The 15,989-nt window shown below is 49.5% G+C and overlaps 1 protein-coding gene across 2 annotated transcripts in view; it reads right to left on the reverse strand.

Annotated features, from left to right (window-relative positions):
- Positions 1 to 15,989, reverse strand: part of FAM50A (family with sequence similarity 50 member A) — a 179,211-nt gene that overhangs the window by 142,588 nt on the left and 20,634 nt on the right. For both annotated transcript variants that reach the window (XR_014969681.1, XM_085629712.1), the window contains exon 3: positions 15,878 to 15,977. Coding sequence is in view for 1 of the 2 variants with exons in the window: in XM_085629712.1 (XP_085485838.1) it covers positions 15,878 to 15,977 (100 nt within the window). In the remaining variant the exon portion in view is untranslated. The remainder of the gene's footprint in view (positions 1 to 15,877; positions 15,978 to 15,989) is intronic.

Below are 15,989 nucleotides of genomic sequence, written 5' to 3' on the forward strand. Positions count from 1 at the left end.
TTCATTAAAGTAGTACGTTCCCAACAGAGAGACACAACTTCACAATTAAATCACAATAAAACCTCCAGAACAACTTAGACCTGAGTAGCACCCGACTCCCGGGTAAGAGTTGTATGGAATCAGTGGAGAGGAAAACAGGTACATGCAAGAGCTGAGCATCGCTGACCTCAACAACCAGAGCATCTTGAGCACAGCTGCAGACTCCATCCGCACCGCAGACCAGCAGGCTGTGACCTCAAAACCAAGCCTCTTTAGGCGCGACCTCCCTTACATCTGTTGCCAACATGTCGGGCACTTCCTGGATCAATGCTGCAAGAGGATTGTCCATTCATTTTGAGTTTTTAGGACAATCTAAAGGGTTTGGGACTCAAGCGGCATAACCACTTCCCACTGTCTATAGGACCCATTTCTACGGTGGTAGTTCGTATGGTGCCCTTTCTGGAAACTCCTGGCGCAGCTTTACACGGACCATGATCTTGGTCTATTTCTGATGGGGCGGGCTGTCACCTCCAGTTAACGGGGAATACTTCCACTTGTGCAGATTTACTTTTCTTGCTCTAATCAGTGGTACACGCCAGCTTCACGAAGCACGTGTGCAAAAGCTTGCTGTTCCTTGGAGAGACAGTCTTGAATTTTAGTTAGAGTTTCATCAAATCAGAAAACGTAAAGGTGTATATCAGAACCAGGGCATGAAAGAAACACCACACCTATTTTAAGTTCTTGTTAGTCAATAAGCTGTTCCATGGAGAGCTTACCAAGAGTTCACCGGAGACCTGAAGGAGGGGTCAAGAGGCCTATTGCTAATTTCTGAACTGTGGTCTAGCCATCCAAATGCGTACAGCTGGACACCTGCAAACCAATACCTAGTTATAAACCAGCATTTCACTGGGACAGGCAGCAAGGACCGCAGAGGAGCCCCAACCTTCAACAGAGCTCATACTAAGTTTACTCCTTTTATGTCCTTTTGAAGAAAACGGACAGTTCAATAAGTTTAAGCTGGGGGATATCTACCTATTTATGTCCTTCCCCTTTGATATGAGAGAACAAAAAGAGAGAAAGAGTGAAATTGGGGGGAAAGAAAGAGGGAACGAAAAATAAAAGTGAAAAAAGCATGGGGAAGAGAATCAGTCAGATTGGGGGCTAATATATTACCAGACTGGGCTGGCAAGTCCCTTACAGACAAGGACATTCTGATCACAAGTCATGCACAAACTAATTTAGGAGATGGGGGAGATGTGACCCGAGACTACTCCAGTGTGGAACTTGGTTATCTTAAGCGAATGGCGTACTGGCAGTAAGCAGCGGGAAGCAATAGGGATATCCTGGGTGGAAGAGGTCTGTAGCCCCATGAAATGCTTTTTAGACTTAACTGGGTGCTTTGATCGGCACAATACCTTCAGCGGAGACATGCAATAGAGAGGCATAAGATAGATTTTAATGCGCTCCACAAGAATCCAAACTGACACTCATCCTAGTGAAGAGGAAGTGTGAGAAGTTGGCCTAGTATATGCTGTCCACTAATTAAAATGGGCACCTTGCACCAGTCCAAACAACCCTTATGGTGCTTTAAGAGGTCAAAGATAACCTTAGAAAGCTATCCAAGTGGTAGTTGTGGAGAGCAGCCTTCAGGCTTAGTATTGAAGGAATGTTAAGCAGCTTGTTTTACCAGAATGCAACCTTATAGTATTGGTTAAATGAAAGGAGAACCACGCAGTAGTTATAAAAATATGTATTTATTAATATAACACTATTACAACAAAATATCTCCTACACGGAGATAATCACAAAGCAGACAGTACGGTAGCATAGAAACAATAGTAAATAGCACTAATGCACAGTGGGCTCCAGGGGGAGACCAGACCATATACTAAAATAGTGGTATAAGAACCACGACTTGAGTCAAGACAGTGTCTTGAGTACGTAGAATCGCTGGGGACCCAATGAACCACCAAAGGTGAGTAAGTAGGGACCCCACGGGGGACAGGAGCAGTGTGGGACTACGACCGCGTGATCCATTCAGTTATATGGGGAAGTCGTGGTTGAAGTTTTAAAGTTTAAGGACCCTTCCCAGTGGACTTCAAAGACACCCTGTGGAAGTTAGGAGGTTGGAGAGCCACCCCACCCGTGGATACGGCAGTACCAGAGTTACCTATCTCAGGGGAGCCGGTGCATAGGTCTGAAGTGGCATCGGAAACCGCCAATCTCAATGGAGGACTTCGAAGAAGAGCCACTGCTGGAAGGAAGAACAGTGTTCGTTGGAATCCACAGGTACCCACTGATGTCAGGTGCTTCAGGTGTGTTGAGGGGGTTCTTGACTCTGCAGCCACAGGGATCAGGACACGTCGAGGACACCCAGGAGCCCAGATACGAGCTAGCCCACGAAGGATCTCAAGTGCTGAGGGGTCGGTGTCCGGCAGGAGCACCAACAAGCCTTGGCAACAGCAACCTACGCAGCTCTAAGGTAGGCCCAAGTTAGCCCAAAGGATAGGGAGATGTGCACGTAAAAGGTAGGACATGTACTTTCATGGTTTGCAGTGACAAACAGCTACATTTGTCTTTCACTACTGAGTGGCCTACTCCTTTCATAGGTTAACATTGGGAATTCCTTAAAACACGTTAAAGGTGTAATTCCTGATGAGAAAGAAGTAGCTGCATCATGTTCTATATCTTTGGAATGGTAATGATAAATCCTCTTTACAGGTAAAGTTGGATTTACCATTACTATTTTAGAAATGCCACTTTTAGAAAGTGGCAATTTCTCTGCTCTTAGCTGTGTGTGCCTTGCAGCTTGCCTCAAATACACGTCTGGGGTGGGTGACTGATACACTTTGTGCATTTCCTCTAGACAGTCCCAAACACAGGAAGGCTGGGTGTGTCTGAGGACCCACCTACATACATCTGCATCATTATGGTTCTTCTTGGGCAGGAAGGGAGGGAAGAGCTGACACACTTCTACAGTTAGTGGCCTGACACCACACAAAGGGCTGATTACCCCCTACTGACAGTCTGGAACCAGGGTGGGGAAAATAAGACCCGTGTGCACTTCAAAGACCATTCTCTGAAGTCATCCCCATTTCAAAGGCACAACTTGGTATGAAGACTGGGTCTCTTACCCTCTACAATCAAGGACACCTATGGATCTACAATTAAACTCTGTCAGAAAAACTGCTGGACTGCTGACCTGGAAGACCAGCTTTTCTCTTGTGCTGCCCAGCTCCTCTAAGAGTCTATTGAAGGAGAGCTGGACTCTGCCTTTACATCCAATTGTTCACCAATGGCTTGTTGGCTTGCCGCCTGTTTCTTGAGACTCATGAATATCAAAGCCCCTTCCCCTGCTCCGTGCCTGGTTTACTGGAAGTGGACCCAGACACTTGCATCAGGGAAATCAATGCATCTGGTTGTGCAAGTAGAATCGGGGCATCACTCTCGAAACCAACGCCTCGATTTGAGAGCCCGATGCAGCGGAACGAATAGTTTCTTACCAGTCGGTGTAGTTTTGCAGCTTGAAGATCTTTCTGGATTCACTATGCTGTGTATTATTCCGCGATCTTGCGGTTGGGTCCGGATTCGTAGTCTTTTCTTTGTTTTTGTTTTTTTTTGTTTTTTTGTAGCCCAGGTGGGCGGCGACGACCACCATTTGGTGCACCTTCCGTGACGTCATCGTGCTTCCTGCGGAAGTCCCACCTTTGGGGCGCCATCTTCGGGTTCTTTTTTCCCCTTTCTCTTTTTTTTTTTTTTTTTTAAACCCTAGGCGATTGCTTAATCCTTCTTGTCCATTTTTCCTGTACGTTTTCATTTCTTTGATCTTTTCCATTTCACCCCCTCTTCCTCCAGCCTCATCTTCCTGGCGGAGGTGGGTGGGTTCGCTACTGAATCCAGAAAGATCTTCAAGCTGCAAAACTACACCGACAGGTAAGAAACTATTCGTTTTGCAGCGTGAATCTTTCTGGATTCACTATGCTGTGCATAGACTTTGTAGCGGTTTTCCTAATTTTGTGGTGGCTGGGTGGAAGATGAGCGTTGGTCGTTGAAAATGTGTTAGTGCACCTTCTGTCCGACCTGTGCTTCCTTATTCATCTGAATGTCCACGCAGTAGTGTTTCGTGAACGTGTGCACAGATGCCCAAGTTGCCGCGAGACAAATGTCCTGGATGGGCGTGTTCGCCAGGAAGGCAACGGTGGCCCCCTTCTTCCTTGTGGAGTGAGCCTGGGGCCCCTCCGCTAGCTCCTGTCCAGCCTGTTTGTGGCAGAATTGTATAGTGAGGGCAATCCACCTAGCGATAGTGCCCTTAGTCACTGGCCTACCCATGAAGCTAGTAGCAAAGGACACAAACAGCTGCTTCGACTTCCTGAGTTCCTTGGTTCTCTCAATGTAGTGCATCACCGCTCTTCTGGCATCGAGGGTGTGCAAGGCCTTTTCTGCGTTTGTAGTCGGGTTTTGGAAGAAACTTGGTATCTGAATACTCGGATTCATGTGGAACGCCGACACCACCTTGGGCATGAAGTGTGGGTCCGTCCTCAGGACTACCCTGTCTTTGTGAATCTGAATGTAGGGTTCCTGTAGCGTTAGCGCTTGAAGCTCGCTCACCCTGCGTAGTGAGGTTATGGCCACTAAAAAGGCCGTTTTCATCGTCAATATTTGCAGAGTGGCCTTGTGAATGGGTTCAAACGGCGCCTTCATGAGCTCCGTCAGAACGACGTTTAGATTCCATGCCGGCGGCGGCAACCTTTTCGGAGGGGCCATTCTTTTTGCTCCTTCCATGAATCTCTTCACCACCTGCGAGGTGAAGAAACTTCCACCCTTTTCACCTCTGGTGTAGGCAACGATCGCCGCTAGGTGTACCCTTAGGGAGCTCGAGCAGAGGTTACTCTTTAGAAGGTGTGTGAGGTACCTCAGCACTGTTGAGTCTCTTGTCATTCTGTTTTGCAGGCCTTTTTTCCTGCACCACACCGTGAATCTCTTCCATTTTGCGCTGTAGCATTTTCGTGTAGTTGGTTTCCTTGCCTCCCGTAGCACTCGCATAGTGCTCTGAGGCAATCTTAGGTGTGCGAACTCTAGGTCTTCAGGAGCCATGCCGCCAGGTTGAGGGTCTCTGGCTCTGGGTGCAGGACCTCTCCGTTTTGCATTGAGAGCAGGTCTTTTCTCCTCTCGAACCTGTACGGATTGCCTTGTGCCATTTCTTGAATTTGTGAGAACCATGTCTGCCTCGCCCACTGCAGAGCCACTAGAATCAGAGTCACGTTGCTGGTTCTGCACTTGTCGAGCACTCTGCGCAACAGGGGTATCGGTGGAAAGGCGTAGGCAAATGTCCTCGACCAGCTTATCCATAGGGCATTTCCCTGGGATTGCTGATCTGGTTGCCTGGACGCGAAGCTTTGGCATTTTGCATTTTGGCGTGTTGCAAATAGGTCTATTGTGGGAGTTCCCCATCTCCGGAAAAGCTTCTCCGTTTCCTGGCCATTGAGCTCCCACTCGTGCGATGCCGAGGTCTGCCTGCTTAGCCAGTCTGCCTCCACACTGTCCTTCCCCGGTAGGTGAATTGCTAGTAGATCTATCCTGAGAGGTATGGCCCATCTCCAAATCTCCTGAGCCAGAGAGGAGAGAGGGAACGACTGTGTCCCCCCCTGTTTGTTGATGTAGAACATTGCCGTGGTGTTGTCTGTTTGAACCAACACCCTCTGGTTGTACAGGTGCCTCTGGAATGCCTTCAGGGCTAGCAGGATTGTCTTCAACTCGAGGTAATTGATATGGCGAACCGCATCTGCTGGAGCCCACAGACCCCTCACTCTGAGGTTGTCCATGTGCGCTCCCCATCCCTTTTGCGATGCGTCCGTGGTAATGGTCATTGTTGGGTTTGGTGGTGTCAGGCTTCTCCCTGCTGTCATGTTGTCCCTGTTCCACCAAGTTATCTCCTCCTGCACTGCGTGCGTAACAACCACTAGATCCTCCCAGCTTCCGTTTGCTTGTGACCATTGCTGTTGTAGCCATTCCTGGAATGGTCTCATGTGCAGGCGTACATTCGGCACCAGCTGGATACACGACGCCATCATCCCCATCATCTTGCTCACTGACCTCACTGTCAGAACTCGCCCCTTCTGGTAGAGCCGCGTCTCCTTCAGTAGGGCATCTGTCCTCCTGTCGCTGGGCACCACTGTACTGTTCAGGGAGTTGATTTTTGCCCCTAGGAAAATCTTCACCTGCTCTGGTTCCATCGACGACTTCCCCCAGTGAATCGAGAACCCCAGGTTCGTGAGAGTGTCTGTTACGAATTTTGCGTGCCTCTCGCACTTTTCGCGTGAGTTTGCCTTGACCAGCCAGTCGTCTAAGTAGGGGTAGACGTGTATCCCCTGCCTTCGTAGGTGGGCCGCGACCGCCGACAGGCATTTTGTAAAAACCCTTGGCGCCGATTTTAATCCGAATGCCAGGGTTGTGAACTGGTAGTGTTCCTGGTCGATGTTGAACCTTAGAAGTCCCTTGTGTCTTCTGTTTATTGGGATGTGCAGGTAGGCATCCTTGAGGTCCACGGTGACCATGAAGTCTCCGTGTCTTATTTGGGGCAGAACCTCCTGCAGCGAAGTCATCTTGAACCTTTGCGTTCTGATGAACTTGTTTAGGTATCGCAGGTCCAGGATGGGTCTGAGGCTCCCGTCTACCTTCGGAACCACGAAGTAGTTTGAGTAGACCCCCTTGTTGCGTTCTCTGAACGGCACTGGCTCTATGGCTCTCTTTTCTAGAAGCTTCCGTGTTTCTTCTCTGAGTAGGGTCAGTTCTTGAGCCGATCTTTGCCTTCCCTTTGGCTTCCTGTTTGGCGGTTTCTTTTCCAAATCTACGCAGTATCCGTACTGCATGATGTTCAGTATCCACTTGTCTGTGGTTATACGCCGCCACTCGTGAAGGTGGAACCTCAGCCTTCCGCCTACTGGTGTTGTATGCTCGTAGGCTTTTGATCCTTCTCTCCCCCTCGATGTCACTGTTTCGCGCCTCACCCCTGGGGGCATGTCGAGGGTAGGCGTCCTCCTGCGTGCTGAGTCACTTTGATGAGGGCTGGTCCCCCCCTCTCCTTCTCTGGCCACGTCCGTTCCCTCTCCCGCGAAAGGACTGGCCCCCGAGGCTGGTACTGCCAGTTTTGCTTCTGTTGACCCTGTCCGTGACCTTCACCCTGCTGACCCTGCTGGAACGTCTGGTGCGACGGCCCCTGCTGGTTTCCTCCCCTACCGTAGGGTCTCCTTGAGGGGTTGCCTCGTCTCATCCCCCTCAGCTGAAGGGCCCCCATGGACCTCGCCGTTTCGTTTTCTTTTTTCAGCTGGGTGAGCTTCTCGTCCACTGTTGCTCCTAACAATGTCTCTCCGTTGAAGGGGGTGCTAAGGATGTTGTTCTGCACCTCCGGTTTGAATCCCGAGATTCTTAACCATGCATGCCTTCTCTCGGTGACCCCTATGGCCATGAGTCTTGCTGAAGTCTCTGCCCCGTCCAACGCCGTCTTTATGCAGGAGTTGGCGAGGTTTTTGCCTTCATCTACTAGGTGTGAGGCTCTCTGGCGGTATTCTTCGGGGAGGTGCTTTACTAGCTCCCCCATCTCGTCCCAGTGCTGGTACTGGTGTCTATTGAGGAGAGCATTGGAATTCGCCATGCGCCAGTGCATAGCGGCGTTCCTCTCGACCTTTCTTCCTGTGAGGTCTATCCTCCTGCTCTCTTATCAGGTGGTGGGCCCGAGGTTGCTGGTACGTTGGCCCTTCTCCTGGCCGTGGAAGCTATGATGGAGTCGGCGGTCACGCTACCTTTGATGTAAGGGGGGTCCAGGGAAGAGTGCTTATACTTCTTCTCAGTCCTGGGCGTGATCGACCGGCAGGTCGCTGGTTCCTTGAAGGCTTCTCTCCCCTGATTCATCACGCTTTGTAGCATGGGGAGGAACTGGCTCCTCGTCTGGATGAGGAGCAGGGTCTCGAGGAGAAAATCGGCTTTCGGCTTCTCTTCGTCGAGTTTGACGCCGAAGGCTGTCGCTGCGCTCCTGACCACCATATTGTACACCCCGATGTCGTCGGGTGGCGAAGGCCTCGAAGGGTACGTGTCCACGGTCTCCTCCGGGTTTTCGGTGTCGAGATCCTGCCATTCGATCTCGTGGCTGGTAGATGGTGCCGAGTCGTAGACCGACTGTTGGTCTTCTTCCTCGGCTTCCTCGTTATAATAGGTCTCGTCTTCCTCTTCGAGATCCCTCATCAGTCCCTCGGTGTCGAATTCGTCCTCGACCTCGACGACGTCCGCCGATGAAACCGTTGGAATCTTGAATTCCTTCATCTTGGCGTCGAACTCCTTCTTCCTTTGAAGGATGTTCTCCATTTCGGCCTCGAGCCGCCTCTTCTTTTTCTCCATCTCGGAGATGCTTTCGGCGTCGACCGCGGGTCTTTTCGTCGAAACTTGCGTCGACGTCGACCGTTCTTTCAGCGTCGATCGGCCCGTTTCCTGGGTTGTCTTTGACGACCCTTGCCTTTCGGCGTCTTTCGGCACCAGGGAGTCCTTCTCTAAGGATCCGCTCGGCCTCTTGTCCATGGTTCCCCCTTTGGTCGTCGAAGTTTTCGGCGCCGGGGCTCCCTTCGTGGACTTTGACTCAGATTTTCTCGAGTCAACCTCGTGTTTTCGAGGTACTTTCTGTTTTGCGCTCGACGATTCTCTTACCTCGTCTTCTTTTTTCTTGTCGGTCTCTACGACCGTGAAGTTTTCGGCTGTCTCGGCGACGTTGTCCTCGTCGTCCGTGGAGAGGCCCAGATCGTGGAGCGATGGGGCCTTACCCTTGCCCTCCATGCTGGCGTTGGCTCTTCTCTGCCGATCTCTCACCCTGAGCGTCTTCGGCGCGAAGGCTGAGCAGGCGTTGCAGTCCTTACTCTGGTGTTCGACCGGTAGGCAGAGGTTGCAGACCGGATGCAGGTCCTTCTGCGCGAACTTGTGGTGGCAGTTTGGGCAGAACTTGAATGGCGTCTTGTCCATTGCGCTCAGGGCCTCTGAGTTCGCATTCTCCAAGGTCGTCGAAGAAAAGGGCGCTGAACTTCCTTTCTTCGCGCTCCTGATGAAATATCTTCCTTTCCTGTGATATCTCCGATGTATTTGTCGACGAAACTCGCTTTTCTTTCTTCTTCCTTCGGTTGTAACTCTGGAGCTTCTCGATGACGATCCAGACCCAACGGCGGAAAAAAGAATCTGAAGATGGCGCCCCAAAGGTGGGACTTCCGCAGGAAGCACGACGACGTCACGGAAGGTGCACCAAATGGTGGTCGTCGCCGCCCACCTGGGCTACAAAAAAAAAAAAAAAAAAAAGAAGACTACGAATCCGGACCCAACCACAAGATCGCGGAATAATGCACAGCATAGTGAATCCAGAAAGATTCACGCTGCAAAACCTCGCTTTGCGACCACAGCAGCTTGGTGAGATAGACACATCCCTTCAACTGCGTGGAGAAACCTGGCGTATCGCAGCTCGGCAACTCGTCTGCAGAATCGACGCATTGCCATCACTGCGGAATCAACATTGACACATCGCTAAACTGCACCTCCTTGATGCGACCGGGATAAGGTATTTTGTTTACCGGGCCCACATGGGTCCTGTAGCCGGCCTGCGCTCCCTCGCGGATTGCCTGAACTTTTGACTTTGCCCGGTCCAGCGATTTCTCAAGTAACCCTTAAAAGGCTATTTTATTTGCTTTAAAGCGCTAAAACTCTTTTAAAAAAAATAATAATAAAAAAATAAAATATATATAATAATAATAATATCTCAACTTCTACATATTGTATTTTTTTCGCTTTGGTCTTTTTTTATTTACAAAATTATACTTTTTTTTTCTAAACTGTTATGGAGTCTTTTTTGTGGGTGTTTTCACTGTTTTACTGTTCAAGTGTTGCACAAATATTTTACCACATTGCCTCTTAAGTTAAGACTGACCGCTTTGTGCCAAGCTGCCAGAGGGTGAGTACAGGATAATTTAGGTTGTGTAGTGACTTACCCTGACTAAGATTGTGGCTCCTGCTTGGTAGGGGGGCATACTCTGCCACCCAGAAACCCCATTTGTAACACAGACCCTCTTTGGTCTCCCACCCCTCCATTCTCAAGCCAAATGCCTCAATTAGAATCAACGCTCGCTCCCAACTCTTTCAAGTCAGCGTGACTAATCTTAATTTCTATTATTGTAACACAAGCGCAAGGACTATAAAACCAAACCATCCCTAAGAGGAGAAGACTTTCATCCATGTCTTGCAGCTGAGGCGGCTGAAGGGTAGGGATATACTATCTGTAGCTTTCCTCCCCCAACCCAGATGCATCTACCACACCCAGTCAGTTTAAACAGTGTGTCAACACATCCCCGTACCAATTTACGGCGTGTGACACGGTCAGCCAGTCAATGGTGTAACAGATGGGTAGAGTGAGTGTAGCTCATGTGTGCAAGTCAGTATCAGGATATCAGAGAAGAAACAAAACAGTTCTGAAAAAGAACAAACAAGTCTCTTAATGAGTTTCCGGATCCACCATCAATGGTCTAGTTTACAATCAAGAGCATTCCCGATAGGTGTCTCAAGTCTCTCCTTTATCACTCGATAAACTATTTAATTCAGCAGTTACTTAGGTTGGACCTTCGCGCAGATCTGCACCTCTTCGTCCAAAGTTCCTCTTACCCTCTGGACGAGCCTCTACAAGACTGCAGTCCCTACTGCTCACTACCTGGGAAGGGTCATGCAGGACCTTCAGTTCCTTATACCAATGCCATGCAACACCAGGGGTGTCAAAGAATTGACATCTGCCATGGAGGATCACCTAGGGTTAAGTGGGAAATAGTAATGTGCTGTCCAGTTGCATCAACTTCAGTAGCTGTGTAATGCCAACAAAGGCTTTTGGATGCTCTTGGACTGGTTTCGTGTAGTCCAGGAAGATCATCCTCCTCTTGGACCTCACCAGTTTATCGGGCTGCACCAAGTAGGCCGTCTTGGTCCATTTCGTTCCGGAGCCTTGCTAGGAGGGCTCTTGGGAGCCCTTCCCTTCCTCAAGGATTCAACACGATCCTTAGATTTTCGCACCATGTACACTGTTCAGAGTTCACCACACAGTCTTCCAGGTGCTTAGTTGAGTCCACTAGATGAGCCACCTTGGTTTTGAGGGTGAGGAGGGTGTTTTCAACTTCTGTTAGCTGACCCTCTGCTGTGGTCACTCGGTACACCACATTGCAGACGACTTGATGGAGTAAAGAAACATCCGTGGCCCCTTTCTCAATGCTGTGCTCTACTGATACACTGGAGGCCAGGATAGCTGGCAGGATATCATCAGTAGCAGCAGTCGCCGTTTCTGGTATCTCCGTCACAATGGACTTTAGGGCGGAGGTCTGGCGAGCGAGCCTTGCATATTTTTCAAGTTTGATTTGCTGGGCCCCTTGTTCTGGTGTTTCACTGGGGAAGATGGGGAAAGACCAAGTCCACACCCCATCATCACTTCAAGAACTATAAATTACACCCTGCCTCTGTTAGCAGTCTCCCCAGTCATAGCCCTCAGTCTTTGGGCTGCAAATTACTGTACGGTCTAACCATAAATTGAGTCCAAAATCTAGACCATTATCTTCCCTCTCAACCAAACCGGTGGCTACACTTTACATGTGGACTCTGGATGTTTTGCATTCATCACCTCCAAGCCCACCCCACCTGCCTTGATGCCCCCAAGTACCTACCAGGTCCCTTCTAATTAACAAATGACTGTTGCTTAATTTTGTGTAGCAGACACAGAGGAATCAAACTTCTGGGGCCAACAGGGATAACATGGGGGACCCCAACCAGAGTATTCTCACTTGTGCCAGGGTCTTGACAGTCTGCATTATTAGGTGCATGCCACCTCAAAAGTTTTGCCTTATCCTCACAGTAGTTCAGTAGCAACAAGAGGGTCTTCCTGCCCATCTCTGTTAGCCATACACCAATAATTAGCAGCCACCTTAGTTCGACTCGGGTGACCAAGATTGGCTACGTGCCAGCGACTCGAGGGGCCACAAGGAAATAGGAAGTGCCTAAGAGTACCCTCCAACCCAGCTGTGGTTACTCAGATGGGTCCCTTCCTGCGCTTGAGTCACATATGTTCTTCCAGGCTCCAGCTGGATCCCATGAATCCAGGGAAGCCGCGCACACTCTGCTCAATCCTCCCCAGGGGAATTCAAATTTGTTTTCTGTTTTGATAGTATTTCACTTGCTTTGCCCAGGAGGTATGAACTCAGTTCCTGCAGTTTTCAGAGCCTCTCTTCTTAATAAAGGTCAGTAACACCTCTCAAATGTTTGCTCTTTTCTGTAAGATGACTGCAATCTCCTGTTTACCATATTTTCATTGATAATTTTTTGAGCAAGACTGGAAATCTTTCCCATTTCAGGATGAGTAAGAATGGTGCCCACATGTTATGTCTAACAATTTATCTTTTATTACAGATCCTCCGCTGCCCCCACCAGCATGCAAGTCTTCCTAAGAGATGTAATTAAATTGTATCTAGATCACACAGTATGTGGTTGAACAATAGTTCCTCCAGGCCTCTTCCTGATCTCTTCACGGCTCTACTGCAGTTTACTCAGAACCCGAAGGGACATAAAAGACTTAGTAACAAGCCTAGGCCCATTAAAGAAGAGAGGGTGGCGTTATCGGTCATATTTGTTCGAACCAAAACTATGGCCTCTCCAAGTCATATTGCACTACAACAGGAAATTTCAAATATCTTAGCAAAGCTAAATCCCAGGGTGAAAACTCCCCTCTCTCAAAATAACCTGTCTGGGTGCTATGAGCAAGGTCAAAGGTAATTTCTGATGTTAAAAACAATCTTCATCACCAGCAGCTATTGGGACTTTGAGAGCACTCTCCTCAAAGTGTTAGTGGTAGACAACCAGGCTGTATCATTTTAGATAAAGAAGGTTCAGTTTGCTCACTCTATATGACTCAATGAGTGCCCTGCGTTCCTCGAAGCATCAGATTCGACTGAGGGAGAAAGTAAAGATCTGAACGATTCCTTCTTGAGCTTTGCTCCCTTTACTAAAACAACAAGTGGCCTCCTTTAGCAAAGGGTCCATGGTTTAAGAATTTTATATGGTCACGTTCAGGACAGTACGATACTCAAATGTTTGAGAGAAACAACTTTGACCTAAATGTTACTGTGGAGACAAATAAATTTAATGGAACAAATTAAAAGTAAAAAATAAAGGGGGTGGGGGCGTTCTGTTTAAATCCCCCAAAGTCTCCTGAACATCAACAGCAGTCAGGACCCTTAAATCAATGAAAAGTCCCGATAATTGGGTTCTAAGCTCTAAGAACCAAAGGCAGATGCAATTGTCTAAGTTATCCATTTTTGTTTTGGATCATAAGGGAAAATGACATCAGTGACTAGACGAGACGTACTAAGTGGGTGAACGTGTCTTTTTCAGGCTGCATTCTGAAATCCTATGATTTTCCATGTGAGCAAGTGAAGTCAGTTATGAAATAAAATCAGCCTTGCTTTCTATTTGGGCTCCGGTTGAAAGGGCTGGGAGGCACAACACTGCTGCAGCTTACATCTTGAGGAGGCTGGGATACCTCAACACCCACCTAAGAGATGGTGAGGCAGTAGATTATGAGGAGGAACAGAGGATTGATTGCCAAGATGGCCGCCGGGTGAGGAGCTCCGGCCGGGAGATCCTCCGACTGGGAACTGCCTCTGGCATTTGGCCCGGGTCTCTCTCCCCCTTCTGCCTCCTCACCTACTGTGGATCTTATGCCCGCACTCCGGTGCCTTCCTTTCCCCCTGGAATGATCCGGGTGGCCTGCTGCACACCCTCTGAGTTTCCCGAGGGAGCGCCTATGGAGCCTTTGCCATCATGGCCGCTGGCTCGGCGGAGATGCCTCGATGCTGTGGGAATGTGAGCTAGCGGCTCTCCCCCCCCCCCCTCCGACCGCCACCCTCCTCCAGGACTCTACCTCTTGCTTTACTCACTGCGGACCCCAGGAATGATCTGGGTTGCCTGCTTCACAACCTCAGAGTTTCCCGAGGGAGCGCCTATGGAGCCTTTGCCATATTGGCCACTGGCTCGGCAGAGATGCCTCGCTGCTGTGGGAATGTGAGCTAGCGGGTCTCCCCCCCTCCGACCGCCTAACCCCTCCAGGACTCGACATCTTGTTTTACTCACTGTGGACCCCTCCAGAAATGCCCCGCGATGCCTTCCAGATCTGTCGCTTGACATCCACAACGAGGACTTGACCTTTTGCTTAGTCTACTGCGGACCCCTTCCGGATCATACAGCGACATCCTCTTGATCCGCCTTTGAAACACGCCAGTAGCGGTGTTGATTTCTACTTTCAATTCCACCAATGAGTCCTCGTTGAGCGGTGGATTCCCGGGTGTGTCTGACTGCAGTGCTTGCAGCCTGACTGAGCTCCGGTTTCCCTCGAGTGGCTGCTCCACTGAAAGAAGGCCTCTCAATGACTCTCAGGCCAATCGTTACTGAAGGTACCCTTTTTATTTCCTACCTTCAATAACCTATTATCATCGATGGGACAATGGATCCCCTAACTTTGCCTGACCCTAAAATGGCACAGAGTTTGTAACGCTCGCACATCTCCAGATTGTTTTTCATCTGTACCCACGCCTTGCCTCACTCGTACCTGATCCGCAACTCACCGCTCGCCAGCTGCCCATGTGTTCCGTGGGTACAATAACAATCTTCATTATTGAATCTGTTCTCCCGGCATATAAGATGGCGCACGCTTGGTGGCAGCTTGACATTCCACATCATAGGTGACTGTACACCCAGCAACCCCGCACTTCTGTCCCAGATAGTACAGAAGCCTGCTTAACCTCTCCCTATCGCAATGATGGTCCGGTCTCAAGTACAGGATCTGCTGAGGGAGACACGGAACAAGACACGGCACGGCAGCCCTACATTGCTGAGATGACCTAACGCGGTGACCCAACTTGACTCTGGACTTAATGACTATGAGACCCCATCTAAGCATTGGGCCCGTTTACTCTACCTTCTTGGGCCCCCACGAGGTTTTTCACTCCCACTGCTGATCTGCCAGATCATATCAGTTTCTCAGGTCCCTGCCCCCCCCCCCCCCCCCCCCCCCCGCCACCCTCCTTCCCTCTTTCCTCTCCTGGGGACTTGTTTCTTCTGTATTGGACTTTGCAACTGTAACTATTGTAACCATGAAAAACTGTTTTTCTTTTTCCTGACCGCTGAAACCTGAGCACCATTGCTGATGCCCGGTGGAGCTGCTAGACAGCTATAAAGGAGATCCGCCCTGGCTCACCACCTCGGCCATCAACTACCCAGCTGGACATTGGGAACAGTTCTTAACGTCTCCCCGCCGTTGTCTACTCTCTCCCTCACCCTTCGTCTAATTACTGTTACATTGTTTTTCTGCCCATGTTCTACTATGCTCTGGTAACGTATGTAATTTGTAATCTGTAACGGAACGATCCTCATGTAAAGCGCTCCGATACCTACGGGTCTAGCCAGCGCTATATAAAACTCAAAATAAATAAATAAAACAGAGACTTGACTTATAATGAAGCCTGAAGAACGAGGAGTGAAGAGACGGAGTGGTGGAACACTATTCCATTCACAGCTGAAATCAGGAGAAAGGCTGGAGAGATGGAAAGGGAGCGGTACGCTAACACCCGAGATATGGAGGCATGCTGGAGAAATATATAGAGACGAGGGTGGGATAAAGCCACATTCAAATCGGAACTCGTGGGGAGCTGCGCAGTGTATGGGAGACGCACCCTGCCACACTCAGAGTGGAGAAGAAGGGAAGGGGCACGTACACATCAGATATAAGCACTCACGGGAGGGGTCGTACACATCAGAGATAAGCACTAATGGGAGGGGTCACTGGTATACTCACAGCTGCAGGTCTTTGTACTGCTCTTTCTTGGCCAGTTGTTTCTCTCTTTCCTTCACCAGAGCCTCCTGCTTGGCTTTCATATCATTCAGGGTCACCAACCCTGGTGGGAGAG

Source organism: Triturus cristatus, chromosome 10 (genome assembly GCF_964204655.1).
Source record: "Triturus cristatus chromosome 10, aTriCri1.1, whole genome shotgun sequence".
Classification (NCBI taxonomy): Eukaryota; Metazoa; Chordata; class Amphibia; order Caudata; family Salamandridae; genus Triturus; species Triturus cristatus.